The sequence below is a fragment of the Mus caroli genome, unplaced genomic scaffold (assembly GCF_978045245.1).
Source record: "Mus caroli unplaced genomic scaffold, Mus_caroli_1 scaffold_3, whole genome shotgun sequence".
Classification (NCBI taxonomy): domain Eukaryota; kingdom Metazoa; phylum Chordata; class Mammalia; order Rodentia; family Muridae; genus Mus; species Mus caroli.
Window position 1 is genome coordinate 134,118,161 of NW_028227258.1, and position 16,573 is coordinate 134,134,733.

Consider the following 16,573-nt stretch of genomic DNA (forward strand, 5'->3'; position numbering starts at 1 on the left):
AGTGCATCCCAGTGAGTTGCCAAGAGAATTTTCCAAACTCACTGCTTTCTCCTCCCAGCAAACTATGTCTCCAGAGACAGCAAAAGCTGTTTGTTTGTTTGTTGTTCATTTGTTTGTATTTTGTCCTCCTTTCTCAGGATGCAAATGTTGACTTACAGTGTAAACAGATGGTGTTTAAACATATGCTTATATAAATATATGGTCCTTAAACAGTTGTTTAGTCAGTGAATGAATGATTTGAATGAGCCTTGCTATAGACTAAAATACCTCAGCAGTATATAGATTTTTAAATTTTCATATATGTTTGTAGCGGCTTGTGTTCTCATGCTAATTATGTTACCCAAAAACCTGTTTGCAGTGTCCTAGACCTAGGACTAAAGGAACTGTCCCCAGTTGGTTGACTGGTCAACAAAGTTACTGGTGGCCAATGGACAGACAGGGAGATGGGACCTTTAGGATTCTTGGGAAGGGACCAAGGAGGAGGAAGAGGGTATTCCACCATGATGAGGGAGTAGGAGACAGACCGTGCTGGCAAAGTCCAGGAAGGTAAGACAGTCAGCATGTAGGTACAGGGGCAAGGTGGCCCCAGGAGGGCTGCCCAGCAGGGTCCAAGGGCAGCAAAGATAAAATAGATTTAATCTGTATGAACTCAGGACTATAAGAGAGGAATGTGTGTTAGCCATGTGGGGTTAGAGAGTGGCCCAACCACTGAGCTGTTTAAGGTATTTAAAATATAAAGCTCTGTGTGTGTGTGTGTGTGTGTGTGTGTGTGTGTGTGTGTGTGTGTGTGTCTTTCTTTCGGGAATCCAGAGCATTTGGGCAGGTGTAGAGGAGACACATCCACCCACTGGGAAGTGTAGAGCAGATTAATATATACCTCAACATATATTTACTTCTCTGTGTATATGTGTGGGCACACACTTGCCACAGGGAAGTGTGAAGGACAGAGGACAACCTGCAGGGCCCTTTTTCTACCATGTGAGTGCAGTATATCAAATTCAAAGTCATCAGACTTGGCAGCACGCCCTCCCCACCCCACCCCATCTCACCAGCCCATCAAGAGTACATGTCTGACCAATACTCAACAGAAGCTAGATTTGCTAAGATGACGGCCGCACCAATTCTAATGCAAGTCCAAATCTTAAATCTTGGGGCTTTCTTTCCTTAATGCCAATATCCTAATTCCATCTCCCAGAATGAGTAAATTCTCCTTATCCATGTATAACAAGTGAAATAGGCTCAAAACTATTCATCAACGTATATGCAAATGCATAGCTTGCTGTGCCTCCAAGTAAAGTATCTGTGTCTTTTTAAACTGGAATGACTACATAATCTACCACAGGCACTTTTCTCAAGTGGTTTGTCATTTTTCACTTTCTTCATGTGTTTGCCTGCATGTGGATGTTCAGGTGAATTGCCCTTGTGTGGGTGGGTACCCATGCACAGATGTTTGATTCCTGTGGAGGCCACAGAACAAGCCTGAGTATTTATTGTTGCTCTAGAGCCATCTACCTACAAGGATCTCTATTGCCCTGGAGCTCACCAGGTTGGCTGGCCAGTGAGTCCCCAGGATCCTTATGTCTCCATCTCCCCAGCGTAAGGATTATAAGCATGCACCACCATGCCTAAATCCTTTACATGGGTTCTAAGGCTCAAACTTGTATCCTCCTTATCCACCATTACCAAGTGAGCTATCTCCTCGACTGGCTTGTTCATTCTATCGTATTATTTTGTCTCTGGTGTAATATGTTATTTCTGCCAGGCCCACACCTGTGCTTGCACATAGTGCAAAGTTAACAGATTCAGACCCTTCATTTTAAAGGCATATTCACTAGAATCCCTGTTCGAATGAGGTCAGGCCACACTGATGATATGAACAGCAGACAGGATGATGGGTATCTGCCTTTAAAAGTGCTTTTGGTGGTACAGAGGCAATGACACAGGTGGTCCATCTGCATTCGGTCTGCATACCTTCAAGACATACAAGAAGCCACTGATAAAGAGAGGCAACAGAGTGCCATTTGCCAGAGCTTCAAACCACCCCGCAGTAATGGGTGGCCCTGGACAACCCTCAGAGTCCCACTGAGTACGGGTTTTCTTGTTTGTGATTTGAGATGGTTGAAATGGAGGCTGTAAAATGTTGTGACTCCATTAAACAACTGCCTATTCTTTTTAAAGAGCCTCTAAAAGGTACTTGGTTAATTAAGCACTAAAATTCAATTGAATGAGAACTCCCTTCCCAGACTCCAAGTTCTGCCTCATTCCTGGTGATTAAGCAGCCCCAGTCCATGGTTCGCTGTGTACACCTGGCTGGCGTCATCCCGCAAGGAATCACGGGAACAGCTATGCCCCGCACTGTGGCCTTTATGAGGACATACATTCGTTAGACACACACAGGGGTTCAGGAAAGATAGCGAACTGAACCCATTAAGAGTAAATGCAACACCGAACTTTCACAGATCCGTTAAGGCTACGGGAAAATGCTTTGGGGTAAACCTGAAGTGAAGGCTGCAGGAAGCTGGCCCAGTCACAGTGATGTCACCCAGCTTGTTGCTCACCTGCACTTTGGCGGGGACGGCCCCTGGCACCTGATACCTCAACTCGTGCGCTGTCGCTTGAGACTTTGGTAGCAGGAAGGGATAAGAAAGGGAGCGGTATTTTGGCTTCATAATCTGGAACAGAAAAGGCAAATTCAAGAATGACCAGAATGAGAAAAGAGGCCCATTAGTCCCAACTTTGAAGCGCGAACCAGAAAAACTGTTAATAGACATTTGTAAGTTAAAAGCTGAAAGTTGTTCTTGTTTTCTGTGTCCAAATTCCCTTCTTTTACCACTGTGCTCATAATGTAAAGGAGAATTCAGTGCAATCCACAGTTATGAAGACATATAATTGGGAAAATGAAATTCTTATTTTGTGGACATGTTGTAACTGTCTAGCCACTGTAATTAGGCATGGTTTCATTTTAAACAACTCCATAGTAAAATAGGATAAAGACTCATTCGATTTATATTACCCAGGAATTCAGGGGATCATCTGTCACCCTGAATCTGGCCCAGACTGACCTACACAGTAAGACCCTGTCTCAAAAACATTGTCTTTAGTACTATTAATTAGCATCTTAACTAATTCTTGCTGTACTTGAACAATTAGGAGTGATTCGGAAATACTTTCTCTGGGAAAAGATTTTATATCTAAAACTATTTTTGAGTGTTGTGTTCATTTATCCACTCAGGAGCAGAGCATGGGAGTAAAAAAACAAAAAAAAAAGCTGACTGTGAATATTAGCAGTGTTTTTGTTTTTGACAGTACAGTAGATTAAAAGCAATATTGCTTTGCTTACTCACTTATCTTCCTCCAAATTTGTATTTAAAAAACTCTACCAATTTTATTGTAACTTTCACATGAATGATAAGTAAATTGATAGACTAAGTTGTTCACAGAAATAACTCAACTAACTCTCTTTTCCAGATTATCAGAGGAGACAGACATCATTACTTCAGGTAACGCTGTGGTCCCTTAACAGCACCAATGACTTGACTGGATTTCTGCACGTTCCGGTCTTGCTGTTATAAGCAACGGCGGCTTGTAAGTGGGTTCCATGTAGAGAAAGGGGATAACTCTGCTTCATCCTGCTTGTCTTGCTCAGAGCCTGTTCCACACTCCTGTGCCCTCACAAGGCCAGGCAGCCCAGGACTGGAAGGGACTTTACAGTTGGAGCCCCTCATTTAAACAAACACCAATACCCTATAATAGATGTCTACTGGTCTGATCTCTACAAATAATTAACATGTATGTCTACCAGGTTCAAAGGCTTAAATTCTATCCCTCTGCATCCAAAGCTATCTATCATAATACCCCCAAACTGTTTTCCTTTTCTATGAAATTCTGAAGCCCAGCACTATAAGAATGACAGCCTCAACAATAGATGGTGTCAGAGACATGGCCACAGCGCCCTTTCCTGCCAACCCTCTGAGCTTCTCCTTGGCCAGGAGAAACCACACTTCTTCGTGTAGGCCAAGGCATAAAAACATCAGTACCTTAGTGAAGTTCCAGCGCTGGATGAAGTGTCGAGCCACATCCCGAGCTGCCTTTCCATGGACCACAGAGCCAATATCATGCCAAGGCATCCGGGGGGTAGAGTACCTGTCGATGAAATCTGCCCGGCAAGCACGCCAAGCAAAGACCCATCTTTAAGTTTGGTGACAGGGACAGAAACACTCTGATTTCAACTAGGAGATCATGGTATTCATGATCAAGTGAAAACAGATCTTCAATGATGCCTCTACCTCTCTACTGACCCTAATACATGCTTCCAATTTGCTCAATATTAATCTGGAGACAAGGCAAGATGTGAATTGGTACAAGCCTGCCTGCTTAATAGGATGTTCTTTTGGGTCTATGGAAATAACAGCAGGTTATCTATACTGTACTATACTATACTATACTGACCCCCTTTTAGACATCTGAGCACAATCATTATCGAAGATACATGTCTCTAGTGAAGGAAGATGAAGAGATTGAATACAAAAGAAAATGATCAAAAGACTACCCTCTCATGGAGAATGTTGGTTTATTACCCTAAAATATGCCTTTGGGAAATTTAGAGGTTAAAAATGTTTGGTTGTTTTTTTTTTTTTTTAATCAACACAATAAAAGACTCATATGGGTATGACAAAATCCGATCTCCAAAAAATTTTTTTAAGATTTATTTATTATTATATCTAAGTACACTGTAGCTGTCAGATGTACCAGAAGAGGGCATCAGATCTTATTATGGATGGTTGTGAGCCACCATGTGGTTGCTGCGATTTGAACTCAGGACCTTCGGAAGAGCAGTCGGTGCTTTTAACCACTGAGCCATCTCTCCTGCCCCAGATCTCCAAAATTTAACCAATATTTCAAAGACAAAAATAAAACAATAATGAGACTCCGAGACCCTTACTGAAGATCTGTAGGTAATCAATGACCAGGGAGGGAAAGACTCTGAGGCACTTATTGATAATCTTTAGGTAGTCAATGGCCAGGGAGGGAAAGTTATTTCTTCAGTGGTATAGACATTTGTAAGTCGCCTGTGTTCCTATGAGTAACTCCTTATCCATGCTCTTGTAAGCAAACCTAATTAAACTCACTTGACCATCAAAAGACAAAGTAGAAAGGTTTCTTGTTGGAAGAGAAAGGGAAAGGGGAAAGAGGGTAATAGATGGGGGTGGGTATAATCAAAGTACTTTATATACATGTATGAAAATATCATAATGGAGCATTACTGTATATAATAAATACATGCAAATAAAAATTTAAATAAACAAAACAGACAGCCTTTAGCTCATGCATATGCACACTTCTGAGATGCCCCAAAGTGAAAAATAGAATAGAAGCTGCAGCCACCACCACCACCCCTATACTCACCAGCAAAAGGTTTGTCCAGCTGAACCCAGTCCTTGAAGACAAAGTTGCAGTAATCCTTCCCATGCCAAAACCTAGTCTCCCCATGGAGTTCTCCCACTCCGGTCTGCACGCTGCGGATGGAGCCAGTGTCTGTGAACATGCAACATTGGCTCAGACACTGAGAGCTGCGTAGGTCCAGAGAGGGACCTTCTGATTCCTTATCAGACTCTTAAAACACACTCACTTTTCTTCCTGAACCCTCACTAGGACAGCCTGCGTCGGTTGTAGGGATTGTAGGCTGATGTTGTATGCCAACCCTCACAAGAGACATTGTAGGTAGCAATGACGGCCCTAACCAGAGTCATCATCATACCATGGAATTTAACATTCTTGGCAGCTGAGCAGCTTCCCCTCAAAGCCTACCAGGTCAGGGAAATGGCCCATAGAGTAAATTATAAAGAGAGAACTCCCCAGGTGGGGCTCCAGGAAAACACTACAGCCAGGTGAGGATGGACTACCCCAAACAGAGGCAACAGGACCCAGGCTCACTCTTCCCTTACCAATACAGTGGATGCCCCAGGCCTTCCCATCTCAAAAGCACGAGTCTAAGGTCTATAGGCAGCCCATGTTCCAGCCCCACAGTTAGCTAGGTACATGACACCAAGCTTCAACTTTTAGGGTCATAACGCCTTCTGTGAAGAGAATGGCTTGGCCTAGATGACGACTAAGAACTTGCAGTCTTTAGCATTCTATATCCCTAAAATCACACACATCATTCATAAAAATATAACAGTGGGCAAAAGCTTGCAGTCGAGGCACTAAAGCAGCAGTTTGCAGTAGCATTCCACAGAATACCGAATGGAATGCTCGACTTCAGAACATATCCCTCAAGTTAAACAGTTTGAAAGCTTCAGGGACGTGTCAGTCATGAAGACAACAAGGCAGGGAAGGAAGAGCAGAACTGAAATCACAGACAGTGCTTGGCACAGAGGTGTTAGCGACGCAGGTGTGTGCGGGGTGGGGGGCAAGAACGATTGTTAAAGGAACGATAGAACCACTTAAAGCAGCTAAGGGGAGGCTACCACATTATACCACTGCACATCACTGCCTAAATGCTAAGTTGTTTAAAAACCGCTCTAGAATCACCTACTGTCTAGGGTGGTTCCGTGCTGAGGAGAAGTTGCTTCCCAAGCTGACAGCCATTTGTCTTTTAATTCCTTGCTTTCCCTTTGCTTAGCCCCAGGCTTCCCATGCCTTATTTTTTCATTGCATTCTAACAGGCCGATCTGCCTTACCTCTATGCAGTTTGCACATTACCCATTCTGCATAGAATATTCTTCCCTCCCTTTGGCCTGATCTCTGAGTCATTCCTCATGAGCCATATCAGCCTGGCCTCAAAAGACAGAGCAGATCCTTGCAGGGAGTGGCTTCATTGGCACTAGCAGTGTCCCGTCCGAAAATGCCCACCTAAGGTCTCTGGCCCAGGACATGTAATTGCATAAAAGTGTGAATGGATATCCCTTCTCCAATAGCCGATAAAATCAAGAGGCGCTGTATCTCTTCAACCCCTGCTGGAGTTCCCAGCATGCAGGAAGTAATTAAAAGATGTTTGCAGAAGAAATATTATTGTGCAGTTACCACACACAACTAATACTCAATCTCAAAATTAATTAACTTTCCAAAGGTTGTTGGAATATTGGAAACAAATGCTTTAAATTGTAAATGTCAACAGAACCAACTAATGTTAGAAACAGACTTCTATTATCTTCACCCAGCCATTGGCTTTCCTGCTGTGTATGCCTAAAGGAAAAAGCACAGGTGACCTGTGGTGGCCCTGCAGGCTTTTCATAGTAAACATGATATATGTTGGGGAGGGGGTATTAGGAGAGGGGGGTTGGGAAGGAGGGGCAGAGAGAGAGTGAGAATATGAAATAAATGATAAGTCAACTCCAAATTTACAAAACATAGACACAGAGAGATGATTCAATCAGTAGATAAAGGTACGTGAGGCTATGAGTCAATCCAAGAGACTTACATGGTAAAAAGAAAGAACCGACTCTCCCAAAATGTTCTCTGATCTCCACAGGTCTCCTGTGCCCTGCACACACATGTGCACCCCTCCCAACACCCCCACATACTTAATAAAAAAATAAGAAACACAAACACATAATTATTAAGTTTGAGATATAATATTAGTTGTGTGTGGTGATTACAAATATGTACATATATAATTTATTTTCATCAATTTGAGAAATGAAACCAAGGTTTTAACATATACACGCATTGAAATATGACGGCCAGCTATCACTTGGAAAACAAAATGAGAGTAAATTTCTAGTCTGAGAAAACAGCCCTGGTAGTAACTGAATTCAGATGCCCACAATTCAGATATGCTTTTGTTACTCGGCAAGGCTCAGTCATTCCAAGCAGACCTCTGAAGAGCACATGGAGACAGCCAGGCATACACGGACCTCTATGAACTGGCCCTGCAGCACCATATCTGCCTCCCAAATGACATCATCACAATTGCATCTCTCCCGCCTGGATATCTCGTGCCAGTTTTCTGCACCCCTGTCTGTCAGCAGCTAATGTTTGCAGCAGGGCTATCTTCCCATTTTTTCCAGAACTCACCTGACCTTGCTGTCACACCTAAGAGAATAATTACCAGCATCCTCTAGCATTAATGGTCCCTCCTAGGATGACTCAGTTCTAGCCTCCGAAGTACCAGTGTTTCTCTCCTCTTCTCTGCCCCACTGTCTGCCTCATGATCTTCCCACCACCACTTCCCAAACCATAATGGCATTCTAATAATCTTTCTGGAAATTTCCATCTACTTCAGTCTTGAATACTTTGGCACAATCTATTGGATCCCTTTACATTTGAGTATATTCTTCATGCATGTTTACCTTTAACCAGTCCCCACCACGGTGTTCTCCAGCATTTTGGGGATTAGCCTATTTTAGCCTGTCCCTAAGGCTAGATAGAGTCTTCCAGCCCAGTTCACATAAATTAATCCTTAACCATAACCCCTAAGTTCCACACTCTATAAACTCAATGGGGTCTTCATAGAGCATGTGTCACCAGAAACTGAGCTGTTCTGACACTCCTGGCTCCACTGGTCCACTCACGCTATACCTACACAAAGAGCTCACTGACATTCCCTGTGTTGCTGAGGCCTGATGGAAATGCCACATGACACAGGGTCTATACACGGGGAGTAGACAGTATTTTACCTCCTAAACCCTAGCACATTCCAGTTTCTGAAGCACATCTAAGACCAGGGCTTCTCATAGAAGTCTGTGGGTTTGTCCCACTGAATGCTAAGGACTGAGAAGTGAAAATAAATACTTTTGGTATTTGCCAAATCTGTGCCCTGTGATAGATAAAACAGTATCCTGAAACCACTTCTCTCTCTTTTCTTAGTCTCTAACTTCCAAGTATTTTGTAGTGTTAGGGCTTGAACCCAGGGCCTCATGCATGTGAGGTAAGCATTTCTCTGAGCAACATCCCCAACACCTTACTTTTCAATCTATATTCATATTTAAGGGCGGTTCCAACCCACATCCTGAATGAGTTGTGTTTTAGAAACTATTCAGTCTTCAAACTTTGTAGGTTTGCAATGGTGTATGATGAGGGTTTGAGGCCTTACTGTGGATCTGGTAAGATGGTTTCACTTGTAGCAAGAGTGCTGAGCAATGGTGTTACCACTGTCCTAAGCGGTAAAGTATTTTAAACTATTTTCACTATCACCTAGCAGACAATACACCTTTTTTGTTCTTTAGGGTCATTGTTGTTGTCTTGTTTTGTTTTGACACAAGGGCCATTTGCCCTAGCAGGCTTTAAACTCACTATGTAAGAAAGACTGACCTTGAATTTGTTACAGTCCTCTGTCTCTGCCTCCCAAATGCTAAGATTGCAGATACATGCCATGATGTCTGCCATAGCTAAGCGTCTTAAGGGACCTCGAAGAGTCTTACACATCCTGTGCACTGCAGCCCAGACAAGAACCTTGAGAAGTCTTAGCTTACAGTCTATCCCCCTGATCAATGCAAAATCTGATACAAAGTAAAGAGCAGTGGACGCTTCCCAAACGGAAAAGGAATCAAAGTTTGTATTTAACATTTTGTCAAGCAAAGCAATATCAACCTGGAGTTCTTCTTACAACGTAAGTTGGAAAAGAATAAAAAATTCCTTGAGAAAAGCTGAGTGATTGCTGAATTAAAAGACATGTTACAAAACCTACGATAGTCACTGACCTCATAAAGAGGGATTAAATTTAGTGTAGTCTCTCTGATTAAACTCTGCAGTGGTCTCACCTGTATTCTGCATATTGGTCTCTGTATGGCAAGACATTCTGGGAAACCGTTCTATGTGGCTTCAATGTGTACACTGTTTAATACTATCTGCTGACTTCCCCAGAGCTGAAGTTCTTATAGTAGCCTACAAAGCTCCCACCCAGCCACCATCTTTCTTGTTTTTCTAAGACTCCCATCCTCACAGGAACATTTCTAGAATATCCAAATCCTCCCCCTGCCTTAGACTCTTTGAATTTGCTATTGATTCTGCTTGAGACAGTTTCATCTTCTCCTCCTCTTCCTCTTGATCTCCAGTTGAAACTCAACCCACAAGGGTTCTTTCATCAGGTTACATAAAACTGTTAATTCATCCCTCCGTTCTCACCCCACTGGTCTCCATAATAATTAGTTGCAACAATCTATCTGTGTATGTAGCCTTATTGCTCAGCTTGCTAAGTGCATTTCATCTGTTACAGTCATTTCATCCACAGTACTTAGGGCAGTGGTTGGCATGTCATAGGAGCTCAGCATGTATTTATTCAATTAAGTACATAAGGAAGCTGGAGAGATGGCTCAGCGGTTAGCAGTACATACCGTTATTTCAGGAGACCCACGTTTGGGTCTCCCCCCACCCCCCCACACACACACACTTCCTTATCATCCCCAGAGTCTGGAATCTTTGCTGTTTACTTCCTCCTTTTCTTTTAAACTTGTCTCCAGTCGATGAGTGGAGGAGACAGTGAATGCCTGCCTCTTTCCATCAGCACTGTGTCCTCAGAGCATCACGTGGGTCTCACGCCCTCAACCAGGGCTTGTCCTAATGTGCCAGATACCTTTCTGCCTCCGTCCCGCTTGCTCCTTGTGCACACCACCAATTGTCAAAGGAAAGACCCCCCCTCTTTCACACTTCTGCAACCTTATTCTTCCATCTCATTTTGAACCTCAATTGTAAACCATCAAACACGCACACCAGAAGAGACACTTTCCAGATCTGCTCTTAATTTTTCTTTACAGCTACAGGTATCCTGCCTTGGTTCCCTCGGTTTCCCAGAAGCTTCCAGCCCTCAGAACCTGGAGGCTCACACAGGTACAGACAGACATAGTGCAAGTTGTTCCTAAACTCATAAGTCAATCAAGAATTAGCCTTGTGTTAAATTGTTAAGCCATATAATATATTCCCATGTAATATTTTCCATTTTAAATTGTGTATCAATATTGTTAGATTTACAAAACTACCAGTTATACTGAGCTTCAGTTTATTACATATAGTTTATGCCCTTTAAATATCGCTAGGTCTGGGTCCACGTGACAGCTCAGTAGATAAACGTGCTCACCACCAAGCCTAGAGACCTAAGTTCAATCTCTTTGACTTTCATAGAAGAAAGAGAAAACAGCTCCTGCAAGATGTTCTCTGACCTCCACACAGACACCATGGTCTATGCATATACACATAAGCACAGGAAAATAAACACATTTAATTAAAAATAAGCTAATAACTGGGTTCCTGAAGAATGTTTGGACTACTTCAAGTTCCAGCCTCATTGGTCAGGTGCCTGCAGATTCATCCAGGCCTCTCAGCTGGACTCCAACTTCCTAATCTAGCAGAACAGAATTGTAGCCTTGGAGTGGAGCCAAAGGACAAGATGTTGTTGGTGTTTGCATTTCTGCCTAGTTAGACATGTGGATGCTAAGCATGAGGATGCTGAGAAACTGGACCACACTGGGCAAATCCCTTGCCATCCCAGTCAAGGGCTCTATGAAAAGGAGATGCTATCGCTACTATCTCTGTCAAGTATCCCAGGCATTCAAGGCAGTGCTAGGCCATCTGCACTCTTGCTGGTGACTTACTGTAGTGATTCCCCATCCTGAGATCGGGGAAGAGATTGCCAAAACCTTCCTCATTCTCTCCTCCATGGTTTAGGCCCTGATTAATTCACTCTTCAGGAATCTGATTCTTCCCATAGAAGGTATCAGATAACATTTTTTAACCATCCCCATGTAAAACATTCTAGTTCTAGTCAAAAACCCTCAACATTTTCCCAACAAATGAAGTTGCATTTTCCTTGCTTTGTCTGGGACTCTGCCTCAGTGCACCCTTTCAACACCAGTCACATGCCTTAGTTGTAAGGGTCATTTCCTAGTAACAGGTAAGAAGTTGGTCTTTTCCACCCACGTGCTTTGGCAGGGTTCATTTCCTTCACCTGTAACACCTTTCTGTTCTCACCTAACCTCTCCAGGTACTATCAGATCCAAGGACAGGCTCCCTCCTCAAAACATTTCCCTAGGTCAGCAAGAGGAAGTCCTTCTGCCTCACACAGAGGGGTGTGTGTGTGTGTGTGTGTGTGTGTGTGTGTGAGTGTCCACGCTATGACACTATTATAGACCTTGTGCTAGGGGACTGTTCTGTGTGTTGCTGTCTCTCTCTTCCCTGCTGGGGAATAGATCCTCAGGTGTACAGAGCTTGCACCTGTGCACTTGCATGGAACAGGTCTAACCTAGCATATGGGACGAGAAGACTGAGCAGAGAGACAACACGAACACACACTCACTGTGGTCGGGAAGCAAAGGAAGCAACAAAAGCTGAAGCCCATGGGGTTCTGACACTAGCCAGTCACTTACCAGTGCTGTGCCTAGTGAGCCCCTGCTCAGACTCACTGGAAGGGTGAAAGAGTTTCAAGTGGGGCTTTAACCCATGGATTAAATTCTGATGACTTCTACAGTGGCTAAAATAACCTGGAGAAAGTTGAGAGTTCTTTTTTGTTTTACAAAGAAATATATTTACATATCTATGTCTATGTATCAAATTTTATAAACTTAAAAGCACACTTAATCATTTTTAGAATAAGCAGGTCTATAAACTCAGCCAAAAGTTCTAGTGTGATAGAAAAACCACAGCACTTTAAGTAAAGGAACGTAAACTCATACAATATAGAATATCTAATGTCTGCTGATACAAGCTTGATATATTTCTGGATGAAAAAATAAATAAATGTATTCTATGAAGGTTTATAAAGGACACCTAATGCTCCTCTTCTCTTTATAACTTGTCATATTTTAGAAAGCTCTAGTCATTTTATAGCCATCAAAAGTATCAACAGTGGCTATGATTACATTGTATTAATAATAAATATGTTTTTTAAATGAGACAAAGGAGACAGGGCATGGAGCCCAATAGGTAGAGTGCTTGCTTATATGCACAGAACCTGTTTAAGTCCCAGAACCTTATAAAACAGGCATGGTGGTGCACGCCTGTGATCCCAACATGGGAGAGACAAGAGCCTATGATCAGTCTCTATCACACAGTGAGTTTGAAACCAGTCTGGGCTACATGAGACCCTGTCTCAAAACACAGTGTCCCAGTGCCATGATGTCACACAGGATGCATGGCAGTTGTTGCGCATTGTCCACTGAATGCCACCACGGAACTTTGTAAAGCAAATAGGCAAGGGCTACAAGGCCCACAGTGCAGCCAAGGAAAGTTCTAGCAAAGGCGGGACTCACTGGAGGTGCTGTCGATGCTGCTGATGCTGTCCGCGTTGTGCAGGTGGTGACGGTGCAGCTGGCGATAGAGACTAAATTTGGAGAATTTCCTGGACTTTCCTATCCCTTTCAGCTTCATGTCGGTCTCATCAACAATCTTTGAGATGGGCTCCTTTTTATGAAATTCATGTTTATCCTTGAGGCTTAAGGATTCCATAGACTCTACTGATGCTGCCTGAGAAAGTTATTAAAAAAAAAAAAAAGACCACGCATAAAGTATACTACAACAGGCTTTCAGTTAATTAGAGCTAAGTGGTAGTTTACAAATGGTAGGGACCCCAGAAGAAATTCTCCACAGAATCTCAGGGAAGCCACAGGGTGGTGGTGAGTTCTTCAGCCACATGAGCCCTGCTGTGGCTCCTTCTTCAGCAGGCCAAATTCTTTTGTTTGCTTCTTTTTGTTTTCATTGTTTGTTTGTTTTATGAGATAGTCTCTCTCTCTCTCTCTCTTTCTCTCTCTCTCTCTCTTTCTACCTGGCTTTCCTGGGACCTGTCATGTAAAACCAGTTGATCTCAAACTCGAGATCCATCGGCCTCTGCCCCTCAAATGCTGGGATTAAAAATACATGCCACAGTGCCTAAATAAAACTTGAATTTCATTTCATTAGCCCCTTTATCTCCTACTAATTACACTATTTAAATTCATTGTTAAACTACCCAACCTCTCTGACTTCCTCTGTCAATCATGTTCTTTGTCCCCCACAGTTGCGGTTTGAATGAGAAATGTCCCCCACAGGCTGTTCAAACACTTAGTCCCCAGCTGGTGGCACTGTTTTGAAAGGCATTGGGGGTGGAACCTTGCTGGGGGGAGGGGAATCACTGTGGGTGGGCTTTGAAGTTTGATTGCTTGTCTTCTCTGTACTTCCTAACTGCAGATGTAATGGGACAAGCAAGGGACAGGTTGCACCCCTTCCCCAGGGTACTGCGCTGTACCCCCTAACCTGTGGGCCAAAACTAATCCTACCTCCCTAGCTGATTCTTGTCAAGTACTTGGTGCCAGCAATGAGTAGAGGTAACGGATACACTAGTCAGTCCATTGCTCTGTCTTTCATCCCCAGAAAAGCCACCGATATACCCATCCATAAATAAGAAGAACCCATCAAATTTCTGAATAAATATATTGCATTTTGACACAAAGGTGCATATGCAAATGAAGAGATTTTGGTAGCTCTTGATTGGCAGGTATTTTCAGAAGTTCTTAGTGAGGTTCCTGCTCCAATTCCCTCTAAATGACCCCAGAAAAATCTACTGATTTTTGTGTCCATAGCTAGGAAAATGCTAAAAAGCACTCACCGTAGCAGAGCACACACTATAAGTGATCAAATGTCACTGCAGCAGTGACCTCTAATGGGCTTCTTATTCTGATTTAACCTAAGTAGCAATTGTCACACATTTTTGTTAACGAACATCTTTTTTTCTTAAATAAAAAATTAAATCCTTGGTTTGAATGGAAAACCAGGAAGCTGATTCAGATTACATACTCCACACCAAACTTGCTTTCCCTTCTTACAGAAGAGAAGCCGAAAGAGGCTGGGTTCTGGGTTAGACAGGTGGTGTAGGCTACTACAGAAAAGCAGGTACGTCCACCATGCCTCTCAGGAAAAGCCAGCTCTGCATCACTGGGTCAGCATTGCTACTTACATGACAAGTCTGTCAGTTTTCAGTTAAGCTACATACATTTATGGGTTTAGACAATCCTGCCGGTTTTGTGCTGTCCCACAAGGGGAACAGGTACTTACCGTGAGGGAGCCCAGAGACAGTCCTGAGGTGACCCGCTTGACACTGCCCACGTCTGTGAGTCTGTGCTCATTGTCATCCCACCTTCCGTAGGCCAGGTCAATCCCACCCACAAAAGCCACTGATTGGTCAATAATGACAAGCTTCTCATGGTGAGCCCACAGGTACACGCTGGAGGACACGTGGTCCGGGTGTCTCATCACCTGGAGACAGGAGAAACCCACAGAGAATGCACTTTATAACTAAGAAGGTAGGGCTGCTCTCTCCTTGAAAAAATGTTCTTAAAAGTAATTCAGGGACAAAAACATGTTTTATACATGCCAAAGAGTTTCTTAAACTTCAAATTTTAGTCTGAGTACTAGCAGAGAAAGATTTGCATCTATTATTTTTTCTTTTTAAGGATTACCCTGGCTGGTCTTGAGCTTGAGATCTCTTGTCTCTGCTTCCTAAATGCTGGGATTCCAGGCACAGGCCCTTACATGTGCCCTCTTATGGTTTAAGTTTTCAGCCAGATGAGATATTTTGAAGAAATTGTCATTTGACTTGAAAGACAACCATTAAAGCTATGTCAATTTAATAGCTATGGGTTCTCTTTCCACCCCCTCCAAGGGTAACCCTCGGTATAAAATAATAAATAAGTAAATAAATAAAGTACTCCGCCAACATGCATTTGTGGAGAGACATTTATATTTGTGCTGGGTGTAATGGTGCATGGTTTTTTTTTTTGTTGTTGTTGTTGGTTTTTTTTTTTTGGTTTTTCAAGACAGGGTTTCTCTGTATAGCCCTGGCTGTCCTGGAACTCACTTTGTAGACCAGGCTGGCCTCGAACTCAGAAATCCACCTGCCTCTGCCTCCCAAGTGCTGGGATTAAAAACGTGCACCACCACGCCCAGCTTGATGGTGCATGTTTTTAATCCCAGCACTTGAGAGGCAGAGGCAAGTAGATCTCTGTGAGGCCAGCCTGGTCTACAAAGCAAGTTCCAGGGCATCCAGGGTGGTTATACAGAGAAACCCTGTCTCAAAAAAAAAAAAACAAACAAACAAACAAACACAATAAACAAACAAAAACAACATAAAAGAAGAAATTATATTTGCATCCCGATGATTCAAGCACACAGATACCTGGAAGGCTCCTTATATGAAGGTACTTGGAAAAGCTGATAAAGCGCTTCAGGATGGTTCCCTATATGATCCTATAGTTTTGCAATTAGGATGGCCCCCAAAATATTGGCTAATGCTTTCATTTATTGCGGTAAAATACATAAAACATGAAGTTTACCACATTACTGGTATTGGAGTACATCACTCAGCTTTATCAGTCATCGGCTAGCCAGCCTTCCTTTATGGTCACTGAATATATTTGAGAAGGACTGTGATGTAGGCCTTCTTTAACTGTTGGGCAGAGCCCATCAGTGAAACCATCAATGGGACCTAGCGCTTTTCCCTGGGGAGAGATGTTTAACTATTGATCGATCTCCTGGCTGGCTAGGTCTATCCAGATCCCTCTTCCTGAGTTAGCCTGGGCAGGCTTTGTCCCATTCGCCCGGTTACTGGCTGTGCTTGTGTTCACTGAATCTCTGGAATCCTTCCCACTCCTGTGGTTTCTTCCATGTGGTC

At 43.1% G+C, this 16,573-nt stretch overlaps 1 protein-coding gene across 3 annotated transcripts in view; it reads right to left on the bottom strand.

Annotated features, from left to right (window-relative positions):
• The window catches only part of Pld1 (phospholipase D1), a 191,949-nt gene that overhangs the window by 41,466 nt on the left and 133,910 nt on the right, over positions 1–16,573 (bottom strand). For 2 of the 3 annotated variants that reach the window (XM_029475235.2, XM_021157475.3), the window contains 6 exons: positions 14,959–15,159; positions 13,182–13,395; positions 12,300–12,413; positions 5,407–5,535; positions 4,038–4,156; positions 2,559–2,672 (listed from right to left, as the gene is read on the bottom strand). In XM_029475235.2, the coding sequence (XP_029331095.1) occupies positions 2,559–2,672; positions 4,038–4,156; positions 5,407–5,535; positions 12,300–12,413; positions 13,182–13,395; positions 14,959–15,159 (891 nt within the window). The remainder of the gene's footprint in view (positions 1–2,558; positions 2,673–4,037; positions 4,157–5,406; positions 5,536–12,299; positions 12,414–13,181; positions 13,396–14,958; positions 15,160–16,573) is intronic. The other variant, XM_029475236.2, reaches the window with a different exon arrangement.